Source organism: Gobio gobio (assembly GCF_949357685.1).
Source record: "Gobio gobio genome assembly, chromosome: 6".
NCBI lineage: Eukaryota > Metazoa > Chordata > Actinopteri > Cypriniformes > Gobionidae > Gobio > Gobio gobio.
The window spans coordinates 13,479,529-13,496,290 of NC_137102.1; the positions used below are offsets into that span (position 1 = coordinate 13,479,529).

General features: G+C 37.7%; 1 protein-coding gene across 6 annotated transcripts in view; it reads left to right on the forward strand.

Annotated features, from left to right (window-relative positions):
• The window catches only part of col15a1b (collagen, type XV, alpha 1b), a gene marked incomplete at its 5' end in the record, with an annotated part of 77,069 nt that extends 60,672 nt beyond the window's left edge, over window positions 1-16,397 (forward strand). For 2 of the 6 annotated variants that reach the window (XM_079818383.1, XM_079818380.1), the window contains 18 exons: window positions 637-699; window positions 787-876; window positions 955-990; window positions 1,084-1,137; window positions 1,222-1,278; window positions 1,361-1,420; window positions 1,547-1,588; window positions 2,156-2,180; window positions 2,292-2,366; window positions 8,316-8,428; window positions 8,604-8,748; window positions 9,892-9,956; window positions 10,082-10,210; window positions 10,315-10,416; window positions 11,332-11,394; window positions 11,485-11,682; window positions 11,793-11,908; window positions 14,755-16,397. In XM_079818383.1, coding sequence (XP_079674509.1) covers window positions 637-699; window positions 787-876; window positions 955-990; window positions 1,084-1,137; window positions 1,222-1,278; window positions 1,361-1,420; window positions 1,547-1,588; window positions 2,156-2,180; window positions 2,292-2,366; window positions 8,316-8,428; window positions 8,604-8,748; window positions 9,892-9,956; window positions 10,082-10,210; window positions 10,315-10,416; window positions 11,332-11,394; window positions 11,485-11,682; window positions 11,793-11,908; window positions 14,755-14,971 — 1,650 coding nt within the window. In that variant the 3' untranslated portion in view covers window positions 14,972-16,397. The remainder of the gene's footprint in view (window positions 1-636; window positions 700-786; window positions 877-954; window positions 991-1,083; window positions 1,138-1,221; window positions 1,279-1,360; window positions 1,421-1,546; window positions 1,589-2,155; window positions 2,181-2,291; window positions 2,367-8,315; window positions 8,429-8,603; window positions 8,749-9,891; window positions 9,957-10,081; window positions 10,211-10,314; window positions 10,417-11,331; window positions 11,395-11,484; window positions 11,683-11,792; window positions 11,909-14,754) is intronic. The other 4 variants (XM_079818384.1, XM_079818381.1, XM_079818385.1 and 1 more) reach the window with 2 other exon arrangements.
• Between the last annotated feature and the right edge of the window lie 365 nt (window positions 16,398-16,762).

Sequence of the window (16,762 nt, forward strand, 5' to 3'; positions counted from 1 at the left end):
TAAGTGGTCCATTGGAGTTTGCTTGACCATTTTTTTAATTTTAAATACAGATGCTGTGGTTAAACCAAGCAAAATAATTTTTTTTAAATGGTCAAGCAACAAACTTTACTTAAGATGTACTGATCCATCATCATAGTGCATATATTTACCTGTTTCAGTATTATCAAATGATCTATCTTTGTATGATTTTGCCAATTTACCTCGGTTTCCTAAAATGTTATGGTTATGGTTAATTAGAGGCACCTAAAATGGCAGTAAATGGGGCCATTTTTGGAATATTAAAAAGCAAAAATGTGAAGCTTAAAAAATTTGATAGCGATTCTTCTGTTCAGACTTTGAGTTTTAAATCTGTTTAAATCTTTTTTTTTTTTAAAGGGTTTACAGTGTTACGTTGTCATGTTGATGAAAACTGGATGTAACTTAACACATTAAAATTATTATAACGCATATCACTTATGTATTGTGGCTATGCTATTGAAACAGTGAGTGTTTTGACATTTATAAATTGGCCCCATTCACTTCCATTGGAAGTTCCTCTCTGTAACTTCGATTTTTGCTGTTTTTACATTAAAAAAATGCTTTTAAATAAAACATTATGCTGGTGGAAATAAATTGCATGAATGTTGTCATGCTCAGGGCCCAAGGGGACCAAAAGGTGAAATTGGTTTTCCTGGTATTCAAGGACCTCTAGGACTAAAGGTATGGGTTTAAAATGTGATCAAAATTGACATGATGTATCAAATTGAAGCAAAAACTCTCCCATCAATTTATTGTATTGTCTGAAAGGGAGAAAAGGGGGAACCAGGCATATCCATAGCTGCTGATGGCTCACTAATAACAGGCCTAAAAGGACCCAGAGGACCGAAAGGAATCAAGGTTGAAATTATTTACTTTTGAGCTTGATCTTTTTGTTGTTCCTCAATGGTCTGACGTTGATGTTGTTGTACTTTGCAGGGAGACATTGGTCCCACTGGACAGCCTGGGATTATGGTGAGATGCATCTCTCACACCAAACTAAAAGCAATCATATGTAAATAAATAATACTACAGAAGAATGTATATGTTTTTTTTAATGATCTTTAGGGGCCGATTGGACCACAGGGACCAAAAGGAGGATATGGAATTCCTGGTCGACCAGTTAGTTTTATTCATTTTTATCTGTTTATTCATAGTTTTACATCTCTTAAATGCTTATTTCCACTCCCTGAATTTTTTTTTTAGGGTCGGCCTGGAGTGGTTGGAAGGAAAGGGGACAAGGGAGATGCTAGTGGTCCCCCTGTAAGCTAAATTTTTTTATTTGCTTCCATTATGTTTTAAATCTTTAAATCTAATTAATTATATCAACTTACCTGTATTTAAGGGTCCACCTGGTCCACCTGGATCTCCAGGGCCACCAGGACGAGTGATTGGCCTCAATGGAGTAAGTTTGATCCTCCTTAGCAGATTTGCACCGTATCGAAATTAAATTTAACATCACAGAGTGGTTTATCCTAAAATGTGCAATTTTCACAAAAGTTATGAAATGATTCTGCTCTGAATCTTGAAGACAGTTTTCCCAGTTCCTCCTAGACCACACTGCAAAATACCAGTAAGTTAATGAGTGAAATTCTCCAATTGGTGGTTTGGATTTGGGTGTGGCGCATGTCATTCTGGCCCGGCTCCTCCCCCTAATACACTAGCCCTGCCCACTCTCTAAGGTGCTTTGGTTCATGGTCTTAAAAACAGCATGGAGCATGCTTAATTTAGGTACAAAACAGATCTAAATAAAAAAAATTAAGTCAATAGATTTTTTTCTATATTTGTCAACTGAATTATGCCTGCCTTATGCTGTCCTTTACAAATTCAGGAATGTCTTTCCATGGTCCTTTAACCCAGTATCTCATCTTATCTGAGGTGCTCTACTAAAGCTCACTAAAGCATGTTGCATGAGCTCTAACATTTGTTGGGCTCAGCTGTGAATTCATGGTAGGATCTGGTGTGCTGTGTACATATTAAAATGTCACACTAACAAAACAGTTCACTCCTGAATATGCTGACATTAGCTGGCATGGGTTCATATTCCTTTTATTGTTTCATATCAGACAATATTTTCATAATCATTTCTATTCTGTCCCAAAAAAATTCTAATTTTATTAAAAAATGTTATGTCTTATAGGTCAACAACAACAATTCACAACAAGGTATGTGTAGCATCCTTTTCAACGATTTGTTTTTAATAGTTAAAAAACTTTTGAGATTTAAAGGTTAAATATCTATACATATGCCAATAAATATTTTTTGCATTGAAACAGGTGATGGAAGAGTGTCATTTGGAGTCAAAGGGGAGAAGGGTGATGTGGGAAATCCTGGGTTGCCAGGAATTCCAGGTATAATAAAAATGTCTTGTTTTGTAAAATAACTTAACCATTAGACCCTCCCTAACCATTAGCCTCCTCACGCTTACCGGTAAAAACATATGCTGCATCCTAACTCGCATACAATCAAGTCCTAAATAGTATTTCGAAATGAGAATTAGTTTGTCCCAAATCGTAATATGTAGAAATTAGTATATTAAAGATACCTAGATGGTCTACTTTTTCCTGTTACAACCCCAAATCAGAAAAAGTTGGGACAGTATGGAAAACGCAAAAAAAAAAAAAAGTGATTTCTAAATTTACTTTGACTTGTATTTCATTGCAGACAATATGAACACAAAATATTTCATGTTTTGTCTGGTCAACTTTTCCTGTCATTCAGACCTGCAACACATTTCAAAAAAAGTTGGGACAGTAAAGCATTTACCACTTTGTAATGTTGCCATTCCTTTTCACAACACTTAAAAAACGTTTAGGGACTGAAGACACCAAGTGATGAAGTGTTTCAGGTGTAATTTTTTCCCATTCTTCCTGCAAACAAGTCTTAAGGTGGGCAACAGTACGGGTCTTCGTTGTCGCATTTTGCGCTTTAAAATGCGCCACACATTCTCTATTGGAGACAGGTCGGGACTGCAGGCAGGCCAGTCAAGTACCCGTACCCTCTTCCTCCGCAGCCAGGACTTTGTAATGTGTGCAGAATGTGGTTTTGCATTGTCTTGTTGAAATATGCATGGACGTCCCTGGAAAAGATGTCTTCTTGAAGGCAGCATATTATGCTCCAAAATCTCTTTGTACTTTTCAGCATTAATGGTGCCTTCACAGAAGTGCAAGTTACCTTTGCCAAGGGCACTGACACAACCCCATACCATGACAGACCCTGGCTTTTGGACTTGTTGCTGGTAACAGTCTGGATGATCCTTTTCTTCTTTGGTCCGGAGCACACTGCGTCCATTCCTCCCAAAAAATACCTGAAATACTGATTAATCTGACCACAGTACACATTTCCACTGTGTGATGGTCCATCCCAGATGCCTCCGAGCCCAGAGAAGTCGACGGTGCTTCTGGACACTGTTAACATAGGGCTTCCTTTTGGCACAGTACAGTTTTAACTGGCATTTGTGGATGTAACTATGTATTGTGGTACTTGACAAAGGTTTACCAAAGTAGTCCTGAGCCCATGGGGTGATATCGCTTATAGATGAATGACGATTCTTGATGCAGTGCCGCCTGAGGGATCGGAGATCACGGTTGTTCAGCTTAGGCTTGCGCCCTCGTCCTTTACGCACTGAAATTCCTCCAGATTCCTTGAATCTTTTAAATAATGTTATGCACTGTTGAATGTGAAATATCCAAATCTCTTCCTATCTTTCTTTGAGGAACATTGTTTTTAAACATTTCAATAATTTTCTCACGTATTTGTTGGCAAACTGGCGATCCTCGGCCCATCTTTGCTCCTAAAGGATTAGACCTTTCTTGGATGCTGCTTTTGTACCAAATCATAATTACAATCACCCGTTGACATCACCTGTTTCAAATCACATCATTATTTAACCATTTTACCTCATTACTAGCCCTAAATTGCTCCTGTCCCAACTTTTTTTGAAATGTGTTGCAGGTCTGAATGACAGGAAAGGATGCATATTTATAAATGACATGAAGTTGACCAGACAAAACATGAAATATTTTGTGTTCATATTGTCTGCAATGAAATACAAGTCAAAGTAAATTTAGAAATTACTTCTTTTTTTATTTATTTGCGTTTTCCATACTGTCCCAACTTTTTCTGATTTGGGGTTGTAGAATCCGAAGTGCAGATCCGTGCACACTCTTAATGGCTAGTATTGTCCACAACCCATTGTGTGTTGGACGAGGATTCAATTAGAACTACAAACGAGTGTGCGAGTGTGCGAGTCCGATGGTTAAGTAGAGAGGTTTAGATAAAGGGGTTTGAGTGATTAATAATCAGTATCTAACCTGAGGAAAATCAGAGGTGTCAAGTAACGAAGAACAAATATCTTAATTCTTTTTCAGCCAACTTTTTACTTCTACTCCTTACATTTTCATGTAAATATCTGTACTTTCTATTCCTTACATTTTAAAAATAGCCTCGTTACTCCTATTTCATTTCAGCTTGTTTTCATTCCGGCTTGTCATCGTAAAAAAAAAAAAAAAACCTACCCAGATAAATTGCACCATCTGGATAGAGTGAATTTGATTGTGGTAGGATGAGAAGTATAAACATATACCATTCCGACACTCTATTGGTTTGTGCGCAATCCATCGCACCTGCACGTGACCAAATGACAAACCACGTAATGCTCAGTAGTACACACGTATATGGTTCTTTAATGTATTTGCATTGTACTAAAATGCGTTAATTTTCAATTGGCATGTATGCGGCTGAAACAAGCAGCCTACATCCCAAATTAATATTTTAATATAACATTATAGTCATTATGGTCTTTAGAAACAAAAAGGTGGGGTAGTGCATTATAGGCCCCTGTGGTGCGGCCTACGCTTTTGTCCTTAATGGCATTTTTTTCCTTTCCTTACATTACTTTTACTTTTATACTTTAAGTAGTTTTGAAACCAGTACTTTTACACTTTTAAATGAGTAAAAAGCTTGAGTTGTTACTTCAACTTCTACAGAAGTCTTTTTAAACCCTAGTAACTATACTTCTACCTGAATGTGAATGTTCTGTAATACTAATGAATGTGAATACTTTTGACACCTCTGATGAAAATATATTAATTCATTGTTATCCACATTATATTTAATCTGCAACAGCATTGTGAACTTTTGTAAAGATACGTTTGGTCATTAACTTTTAAATGCATTATGGAGGATTTTAACTGTGACAAGATGATGGACTGGACAGTTTAAACGGTGACAGGATGCATGTAACTAAGCAACATAGCTCACCATTAAAGATGCAGTTATGATGAAGTAGTATGTCCCAAAGCTTGCCAACTCTTCTGCTACACACTCAAAAGTTTGTACTTTTTCCTTCACAAAAATAGTACATATTTTTAGGGTGTAGTATAAGTAGTCGAATAGAGTGGTGCAGGTATGACATCATTTTGTAGGCCAAAACGCTGAAGCGAGTTAGCATTTTAGCCTTTCCAGTTCCATTATCCCGAAGTCTCTTTTTTTTTTTTTATGGGATTGTGATTAAATGGCTGAAATAAGGTCTGTGGTGAACACAAGACACTTTCACATTTTACTCTACGACATAATAAAAAAAAAAACTATACCCCACTCGTGATATTTTTTAAATCGGTTATGTGTCTTGAAAAAGGCAGTTGCTAACAAGTGGCTAAATGTGACTACAGGCCGTCGAGGAGATTAAACATCATCATGCCGAGCAGGTAAACATAAGCCGTGTCTCATTTCGAAAGGCTGCGTCCTCCAGAGGTCTCATTCAAAGGCTGCATGTGTCATCAAGGCGGTCTCATTTCAGAAAAGTAAGTAGGACACCCCGAATGCGACCTTCAAATGGGCCCTTCTTTCACAGGAATTCAGAGTGTGCATGAGGTGTATCCTTCACTGCTACAGATAACCCACAATTCTTTGCGGCGGCAGATATCCATGCAAGCGAAGCTGTGGTGTTTAAACTTAAGTAGTTACAAGCTTGTTTTAGTTTTTAAGCTGTATTACCTCAAATAGTTTGTGTGTTTAGTGATTTTTAAACGTTTAGAACAGGACTTTGCTGTCAAGGCAAGAAACATTTCATAGTCATTTTCGAGTTATAAATAATTTTCATTCCTATAACTGGTGTGAGAGCGCAACGACGCTGTGAACGTGTTGGCATAGCAACGTGATACTTCCTGCCTGTGTGTGTCCTACAAAGGACGTCTCGTTTAATTCTGATTAAGGACACTCCATATACCGCATCCTTCATAGGATGTGTTCTCCGGAGGAAGCAGCCTTCGAAATTAAATTAAATGAGACGCAGCTACAGTCTGCTTTTACAGCCTTGTTATGCTTATTATTATGCTCTTATAAACTAGTCTAAACCAAACGTTCTGGGAAAATGTTTTAAGATAATAGCTGAAAGAGTTGTGGGAAGCTTAGTGATGGTGACGTTGAAGTCGAGCGACTGTGGTGTAGTTCGTTTAGCTTTTTTACTTCTGGCGACTGCATTTAGGCTTCAAAATTCCTAAAAGTGGTGTTCATCTGTGAAAATAAACTTGATGGACAAAACGTGTAAGTATCATAAACTTGTGTTGATCCCAGAGCTTGTTTTTTTGCGATAATCCAAAAGCCTATGGAAAAGTCCTATTGGGTTTTTGATGAGGGAACCAGTGTGATATCTGCCGGTTGGCCTACAAAGTGACGTCATACCTGTAAAAAAAGATGGACAGCATTTCTCCACTTCCTTCCACTGTAGACATATGAATCCAAAATATCCCAGTAACGGTCCTTTCTGATTGCGTCGTTCAAAACCCGAGTCTGCACAGTAGTGATCCTCAGGTGGAGCTGCGGTATCAAGATCCCTCCCATAATCCTGCTCCAGCAGACTCAATCAGATGTCAATCATGTTTTTATAGCATCAACAAACCAATTTAAAACCAAACTTATTGGGAAAACAGACATTTGAACACATCTTCTTGATGAGAACTACCTAAAATGACCATCTTTGGAAAAAAAAAAATGTTAATGGATTTTTTTTTTGATCAAAATGCTTTGGCTTCACTTTTCAGGACTTGTGAGAGGCTGCTCACTGCAGAGCCATGGGGCGAGTGTAAAGTCCAGGGCCTAATGGGTGGAGCTAGAATATCCAACCACACCCTAACCTTACCCATAACTTTATCCCTCCACCCATTAGTCGTCCATAGAGGATTTGTCTCTGCAGTGAGCACCACTTGGGTAAAACGTTGCTCACTCAAATCCCGGTCAGACATGAAATTTCTTTGTACTATATGTCTCTCTGTTTGCAATGAATGTCTTGAATAAATGTCTCAATTACAGTAGATAGTAGTAGACCTATAGATAACAGTTATGATATTTGTGGCTTTAAAGCAATATTTAGTATAAAGTGGTATAACTAAACGTGACGTGATGTGACTGGAGTGCTGAACTGCAGAGCTTGTGTAAACATAATCCACATCAACATCCACATGATCAGATGCTTTACTGCTGTTTTCTCACCACTGGCATTTCTGTTGTGTTTACTTTGTTATTGAGTGGAAAGCACACAGCACATATTTACATGTTCATCTAAACGCCACTCTTAGCAGTTCACTAAAGGTATACCGGTGCAAAGTTATTTCAAACTTCTTTTTACCCCCAAGCAAAGAACAAAAAAGAACTTACTTTAATCTTTGCTAACTCAGTTTCTTCTCCCTTTCAACTTCTTCTCCTTCTTCGTTCTTAACTTTGATGTTTAGTCTGCATTTATGTATAAGGTTCACAACCTCATTAAAACTATATTTAAACTCCATAACATTAGACCTATTGATAATTTCACAGATTCTCAACCCAGCATTTCACAAAGGGCATTCTGGGTTGAGCGAGTGGCCATGAGCTGAGTGCAATCTTTAGAAAAGCGCTCACATGCTCTGTATAGCACACATTGACTGGCAGACAGTCCAATGACTAGACGCCAACGCTTTTTGACTAGACATCAACCATTTTTGACTACTGACAATCTGTTGAATTGATCTTTGTTTTTTTTCTTCACAGTACCTCATGATTATGTGGTAAGAACTTGTTCAATATCTCACATATATTTTTTAGCATATAGAAGCATACTTAATACTTAAAATTGACAACATTTTGCACAAACCCTTGAGTGTAAGATGGGTCAGGGGTTTTCAAACTGGAGTCCAGGGACACCCAAGGATTAATGTAAAAATGTTTAAATATATACATAAAAAAAAAAAAAAAAGTGCTTGTTCATGAAGTGATTGCCATCATTGTTGTTTTTGAGTATGTATATATGTATGTATGATTTTGAGTATGTGTCTCTAAGGGTGCTAAAGGGGATAATGGCTACAAAGGACAAAAGGGAGAGAAAGGAGATCCAGGTTTTCCAGGCTCTCCAGGGCTCCCTGGGAGAGCAGGCCTTGTGGTAAGTCTACTATAACTAATCAATTCAAAATGAATCTCACTATTCAACTAGGTCTTTTGAATTTAAACAAAAATATGAATTAAGTCTGTTCATTTTAAGTTATTATTTAGTTATGTGTATTTTTTTCTCATACCAGCCCTAATACGGTATGGCACTGTTATTTTTTGCATTTTAGGGACCGAAAGGAGATTCTATTGTTGGCCCTCCCGGGGACACTGGTGCCCCAGGCCAGCCAGGACTTCCTGGTTATGGAAGGCCAGGACCACAAGGGCCACCAGGACCACCTGGGCCACCAGGTACCCTGTCAGCACATGGCTCAGGTGACAACAGATACTTTATCATGACTTTAACCTCTTATGCTTTGGGACCATTTTTTGGATTTCTGTCTGGATTTGGCCTACCCAAATTGAAAAGCTTCCCTTAAACTCATACAGTGGGTGGGGGGTGGGGGCATTACAGCTCAGACAACATATACTTACATCTTTATCACTTTTAGCAGTGGTTTATGTAACTTCAAAGGGTTTCCTGTAAAATGACACCAAAATTGTGTATTTAGACCACTGTATGTGGGTATAGGAAGCTTTTCAATTTGGGTACACAAAAAAAAAATCAGGTCTCCAATTGAAAATGTTCTAGTGAGCGATCACATCTAAAATTTTCAGTTGGCCAAATCGAATTTCTTGAATTTTAATTGAATTAAATTGCATCAATTCGCAGAGATTCAATTTGACCAACTGAAAAATTTAGATGTGATCGCTCACTAGAAAATGTTCAATTGGAGACCTTTTTTTTTACAGTGTAGGCCAAATCAAAGTGGAAATGGTGCCAGAGTAATTTAGTGTAAATAGGGTCAGGTTAGGGTTCGGGTCAGGTTAGGGTTAGGCCAAAGTGATGCATGTCTCCAGAAAGTAGAGACTCTAAAGCTTGGTACATACTCAAGCTTTGTACAAAGTTTGGTACAAAAAAGCTTGGTACAAAGAACAAAGAAATGTATTCGTTTTCTCGAGTAGAAAGAACAAAAACAAAGTTCGTTCTGGCCATGACATTCCATACCTCACGAGAAAAGTAGGTGCCGAACATTTCCGTTTCACTGCATTAACCCCGCCCACTTTAAATTTCTGACCAATCACACAATAGTTCTAAAACACCCACAAGAAGAAAGTTCTGCTCAGCTGATGTGTCGAGAACTCGCAGCCTTGGGAGCAAGAACTTTTTTCTCTGTTCTTGCTGAGTATATAACGGCCTTTAGCTTTCAAATGGTTATATGAGGTCATATGAGGTCAGATCTCCCAGTACAGGGTCCGCAGAGTTTAAGAGGTTAAATATTGAACTTTTCCAAACTTTTTTTGACGACTAGCATGAGCGCATTTTTAAACAGATTTCTCTCCTACATTATTTTGAGTGACTTTATCAAAGCAACTTACTCAGGCATCAAACTTCTGCTTTACTTGTTTCTGCCTCAGCTGCGAGTCTCCCTGGACCTCCAGGTCCTTCAGGGCCACCCGGTGCCCCTGGCCATGGAAACCCTGTAAGTCAGATGGTATAGAACTCTGTTGTAGGGGCGAAAAATCATAAAAGATTAAATGTATCTTGATTTTTTTGGTGTTTGTCTGGATTCTGACTGCTTACTTTATTATGACTGCTTACTTGCAGGTGAAAACATATAAAAACAGTCAGACCTTGATGAGAGGGACCAATCAAGCTGCAGAAGGAATACTGGGATATGTTACAGACAAGAGTGAACTGTACATCAGGGTACGAGGGGGCTGGAGGAAAGTTGAGGTATCTACTTATTTTCACATTTCCCTTCATATCAAACGTAAACATGGAAAAATGTCTTTGTTGTCCTTATTCTAATGTTTTCTCATGTGTAACTGTGTTTTTAGCTAGGAGAGCTCATCCAAGTTCCCCAAGACAGTTCCTCATCTGCTTTGTCACAAGGCCTGAGCAGACCCAGCGACCGCAGTGTACCCAGACTTCACAGCCAGGTGCGTCATACATATGCAGTATTCTGGGGATGCACAGATATGAAAATGGTGGGCGATTCTAATAAACTGATTTTTTTCCATGTTAGGGATAACCCATTCACAGCTGATATTAAAATTCTATGCCGTTTTGTCTAAATAAATAAAAATAAAAATTGCAATAAATAAATGTTACAAGTGAATTTAGGCATCACAACATTATAATGTACAGTTTGAGAAATGGATATTAATTTTGGGATCAGTGTTATTTTAATATCTACTATAGTATTTATTATTATTTTGAATAAGCTCTTACTTTTTATATTTTCAGTTATTTCAATTTTAGTTGAAGTTTTAGTGATTTGGGTCATGTGAAATTTGTTTTTTGGTTTTATCACTTATTTTTAATATTTCTATTTAGCTTGAATTTTTTTTTTTTTCAGTTATAGTTCTAGTCATTTTAGTACTTCAACCTAAACTTATTTATTTCAGTAGTTGCCAAGGCAACACATCTCATTTTCATTAAACATTTTAATGTTTTTAATTCAAATTATTTCAAATTTATTTAAATTAGTTTTAGTTAACACACTATTTGAGATTTGCTAAAGATTACTTTTAACAATGTTAGTGAATTTACTTTTAGATGTTAAATGTAAGTGAGTATTAGATTATGGCAAAGGTAATATTAATGTAAAAATAGGAGAACTTTTAAGCATGAAAAATTAAATATCCAGTATCATACTGTTAAATGATAAAATATCTAATATCAAACGATGACCGATATGGTACCGATATCCCTAGTATGGCTTTAGAATCATTGCTAGTCTACTACCATTTATCATACCAAGAGAAATGTTAAAATATTCTGGAATCAGATGTTCATATCAGTAATAATGTTATATATGGTGCCTGATGTGAACATCTAATGTCAATTTGCAGGAGTTAAAGAGCTCCCTGCCAGACCACAATGTTCTTCCACACACTGCACACTCGATGCCCGCGGTAAGGATTGCTAAAACTTGTTGCATTTATTAACGATTGATGTGAAAAGGAGTGCACTTTGACATGACCTCTGACCTTTGAACTTCTCAGTTGCACCTGGTGGCACTCAATGCCCCATTCTCAGGGGACATGCGCGGAATCCGAGGGGCAGATTATCAGTGTTACCAGCAAGCCCGTGCCAGGGGCCTGACATCAACTTACAGAGCCTTCCTCTCCTCTCACCTACAAGACCTCTCCTCCATCGTCAAGAAAGGGGACCGCTTAAACTTGCCAGTGGTGAACCTCAGAGTATGTAAAGGAGTATATTTGCAGGATAGATTGCGATCAAGAGGTTTTGATCAATGTGTTCTCATTACATGTAGTTTGCCTAAATTAAGCTTCTTGTGCATCCTCAATAGGGAGAAGTGCTCTTCGGCAGCTGGATGGCTATGTTCTCCGGCAACGGGGCTGTTTTTGATCCACTTACTCCGATTTACTCCTTTGATGGACGAAATGTCTTGACAGATCAGGCTTGGTAAACAGCTTTTTCCTTTTTAATTTATTAGACATGTAAACTGAATTCTAACAGTTTATATAATAATGGTCTATATTTTACAATACTAAATGTATTAGGCAGTGCTTGAAGTGGGCTGTATTTTAATCTGTAGTGTACCCTCACATTTTCTTGCGCACCGGCACTTCTCAACTTCTCACACCAAAACATAGAATCAGGCTATTCATTAATTATATACATCACACATTCTGAACTTTTATAAGCTGTACAAATTGTACAAACATTTCAACCCCCCTTCAATGTTCAAACCAAAATTAAACCCTTGTTGGGGGGGGGGGGGGTCATACTTACATTTACATTTACATTTAGTCATTTAGCAGACGCTTTTATCCAAAGCGACTTACAAAGGGGGGCAATAGAAGCAGCTAGAGCAGTCGAAGGGCAACAATATCAGCAATATGTAAGTGCTGTAACAAGTCTCAGTTAGTCTAGCACAGAAGTATACAAATTTTTTTTTTTTTTTTTTTTTTTTTTATAAATTAGACAGACAGACAATGAATAGAATGATAAGTGCTATTCTCGATCGGTCAGGTGTTGCTGGAAAAGATGTGTCTTTAGACGTTTTTTGAAAATGGCTACAGACTCGGCCGCACGAATTGAGATAGGCAATTGAGATAGGCAACTTTTGATAAAATCCATCAAATAAAATTGCACTGTTGAGAAAAAAAAATTCTGTATAAATTGCTAGTCACATTTTATTATTACATTCAGAAATAATGTAAAATACCGGTAAATAAAACAAATATTACGACAATATAAACACTGAATGAAAAATAAAAGTATAAAACAAACACTTTATAAGTCCACTTTCGAAATACTAACTATAAGTAACTTTGCAACTACATGTAAACTACCAGAGTATTAGTAGATTGCCTGCGTAATATCTCTTTATTTTGATGGTCCCCCAAAAAAGAGCCCTGCACAGGCCTCAAATCTAGGCCCTAGCCCAGCCTTGGCCTGAGACGCTGAGGCCCTAGCCCGGCCCGACTGGAGCCCGTGTTTTTTCCCCATTACACATTGTTGCAGCAATTAAAATAGTTCAGTTTTTTTTTTTATGTCAAAGTAGTTATTTCGTTTAGTTTCTTTATTAAAAGGGTTAGTTCAACCAAAATTGAAAATTCTGTCATTAATTACTTACCCTCATGTCGTTCGACACCCATAAGACCTCCGTTCATCTTCGGAACACAAATGAAGATATTTTAGCTGAAATCCGATGGCCCGGAAAGGCCTCCATTGGCACAATAGTTTTTGTGCGCAAAAAAAAACTAAATAACGACTTATATAGTGATGACCGATTTCAAAACAATGCATCATGAAGCTTCGAAGCGTTATGAATCAGCGAGTCGAATCATGATTCGGATCGCGTGTCAAACTGATGAAATACGTGACTTTGGCGATCCAAACTGCTGAATCGACTCACTGATTCATAACGCTAAACAGGGCAAATTAGCGTGAGAGTGCAATTCCATAAAAGCGCAGATGGGAGTGGAAAGTTCTGCACGTGATCAACACACAAATTAAAGCACACAGACGCAGCCGGATCGTTTCCATAATAACCAACGCAATCTACCAGTTAGAGTCTGGTTTAAGATGTGTTTTTTTGGGGCTGTAAATAAAGGCGCAAACACCAGTAAATTGACAAGCACAAACCTTAGTAAATCACATTGCATGATTCATTTAAATACTCACCTCCCATAAATTTGGAGTCTGAAAGGGAAATGCTGCATAAGGTCAGCCGCAAAAATAACTGTACCCGCGCCTTTTTAGCGTTAATTTTTCACTGCGTGTTTTTAGTAAATCCTTACCGTAGTTTTTTAACGCCAAAAGAGGGTTTACCTTGGCGCGAGCTGTTAGGAAAATAGTTGCAAAGTTACTTATAGTAATGGCTCGTTTCCACTGAGCGGTACAGTACGGTACGGTTCGGTAAACCATGAATTCGGCGAGCGTTTCCATTTTCAACAGTACCCTTTTTGATAGGCGTGGTGTATGACGGAAAGCATCGGTTGACGTCATTCGTGCGCGCGAAGAAGAACGATGGAGGCCTTACAGCAGATCATGTTCTTGCTTCTCGGCATGTGGCTGTTTATAACAAGGAGGAGACAAGCTTTGTTTGATAAAAGGCTGCAGTCTGCAAGGAAAAACACAGCCGAGAAATACAGGGAAAGGCAGTTCGATCCCCCTGTCGCACGCGCAAGTGACGATTCTCTGTCAACCAATGAGTGTTCTGCAGTGAGTCTAGCTCCACCCTTTAGTACCGTACCACTGTGCTAGGTACCCCGACGGAAGGGTACTGGAAAAAGTGGTACACTGCGGTTCGGCATTTTGGTACCAGTCACAACTTTTGACAGTGGAAACGCAAATAAATGCATACCGAACCGTACCTCTCAGTGGAAACAAGCCATTAGTAGAATGTCTAAAGTGTAACCCAAAACTTAAATTGTAAGTGCATTCATTATAAACATTATTTATTAAAAACGTATTTATTTAAAGCGAAACTGATACTATTTGCATATGATAAATGCGCTATACAAATAAATTTGGGCGCAAACACCTCTCTCATTCGGCATCCAAATATCAAACATAATAGCCGGCATCCAAATAGGTGCACTTTGCGTACTTGATGTTCATTGCATTGTGTAAGTTGCTTTGGAATAGAAGTAGCAGCACGTTTTGTATGATAAAAAAGGATATATTCTGTAAAATATGGCGACGTAATGTCTAAATAACATTTCAAGTTGTCTAAATGCATATTATTTCATATATTATCAACAAACATTAATAAATTGTACATGTTACTATGACTCAAGGCCTCAGAAACTGGTGTGGCACGGCTCGAGTACAGTGGGCATCCGAATGACAACTAACTACTGTGAGGCATGGCGGACCGGCGACATGGCAGTGACCGGACAGGCATCTCTTCTGCAGACCGGCAGATTGCTCGGGCAGCACACACGTAGCTGCTCAAACCACTTTATTGTGCTTTGCATTGAGAACAGCTACATCCAGGACCCTGGAAGGAACTAGAAAGCTGACCATTTTAAAGTAAAGTAATGCAGATGTAGGGAGCAGCAGTAGCTGGACTGCTGGGGGAAATATCCAATCTACTCTTTTTGTTATCTTTTGGGAGAGAGCTCCTGTGAGAAGTAACAAGCCAGGGAAAATGGCACTGCAATCATGTTTAAGTTCTTCTCTGAGCATGATGTAAATATGTATAAATCACCCACTGATATTGTTCAATCGACGACCCACCGACTTTTATTCTACTATTAGAATACCAAAGAATACCTCAGACAGACATCAAGCAAGTGTAGATCCATTGTTTGAATTCACTGCATTACCGTGTCTTCTCAGATGGTCTTAGTCCCTCCTTACATTGACTAATACAGAGTTTTGTGTGTGTGTGTGTGTGTATAATACTAACAACAAATTTAAAACCACAAACATCGATAGACACAAGATCCTTTCTTTTAATCCGATTAAATACCAATATTTAGCTACAGTATTTGGATATAATCAAACCACAGAGTTTTGGAAGTTGTTTAAATGCACTGTATTAATAATTTCTTGGGTGTTTTTTGGTTAGAGGTTTTTCTTTATCACACCCATGAAGCTTCTTTCTGTGAACTTGCATTTAAACTAGTATTTAAAAGAGGCAATATGTCTAATTTATAATGTAAAAGCACATAAAACTAAAACCCAGTGCCAAGTACATACTTAAATAGGCATCGATTTCAAAAGTTGACAGTGGCCACAACCACATTATAACTCTTCACTGTGTTTAATCTTTCTATAACATATTTAGAAAGACGAACTAGAAAATAACAAACATTGTTTATCTTCTAGAAGTCAGAGGCGTATGAAACAATGATAGTGAGACCCCTCCCCCTTTCTTTTTTCATATTTGAATGGTGCTCAGTGAATAAATGTTTTGTTTTATAAGTATGGCTGGTCTTTCTTTAAGTTGTGGCGGGTTTAGAAACAACACACAGGAATTGTTGGAGGAAAATAAAGATTTAATGGACCTGCCGTGTCTTCAAGGGCAAATGAGACTATGTACACTCCTGTTCAAATGTTTGGGGTCTGTAAGATTTGTAATATTTTTGGAAGTCTCTCATGCTCACAAGACTGCACTTATCTGATCAAAATTACATTAGTCAGTAATAATGTGAAATATTATTACAATTTAAAATGTAGTTTATTCCTGTGCTGGCAAAGCTGAATTTACAGCATCATTACGTCAGTCTTCAGTGTCACATGATCCTTCAGGAATCATTCTAATCTGCTGAATATTTTTGTGGAAACATGCATTTTTTTCCAGGATTTTTTGGTTGAAAAAAAAAAAAAACAGAATTTTATTTGACAGAAATATTTTGTAACATTATAAATGTCTCCACTGCCACGTTTGATTGTTTAATGCATCCTTGCTGAATAAAAGTACTAGGGTATTCGTATTTTTTTTAAAGAAAAATATCAATTATATCTGTCTGCAGAGCCACAGTTTCACCCCAGCAGTTTTGCCTGGGCAAAAAATATTTAGTTATTATTTATTTTGACTAAATCATGCTAGAACGTGGTAAATCGTTGTAATTCATACTATAAACATGGTAAATCATGTGGTAAATCATGGTAAACTATGGTAAATCATGCTAGAACGTGGTCAATCGTGAATGTGGTATACCATGGTAAACTATGGTAAATCATGGAAACTATGGTAAATCTTAGAAACTATGGTAAATCATGCTAGAAACATGGTAAATCATGCTAGAACGTGTTAAATCATGGTAAACTATGGTAAATCATGCTAGAACGTGGTTA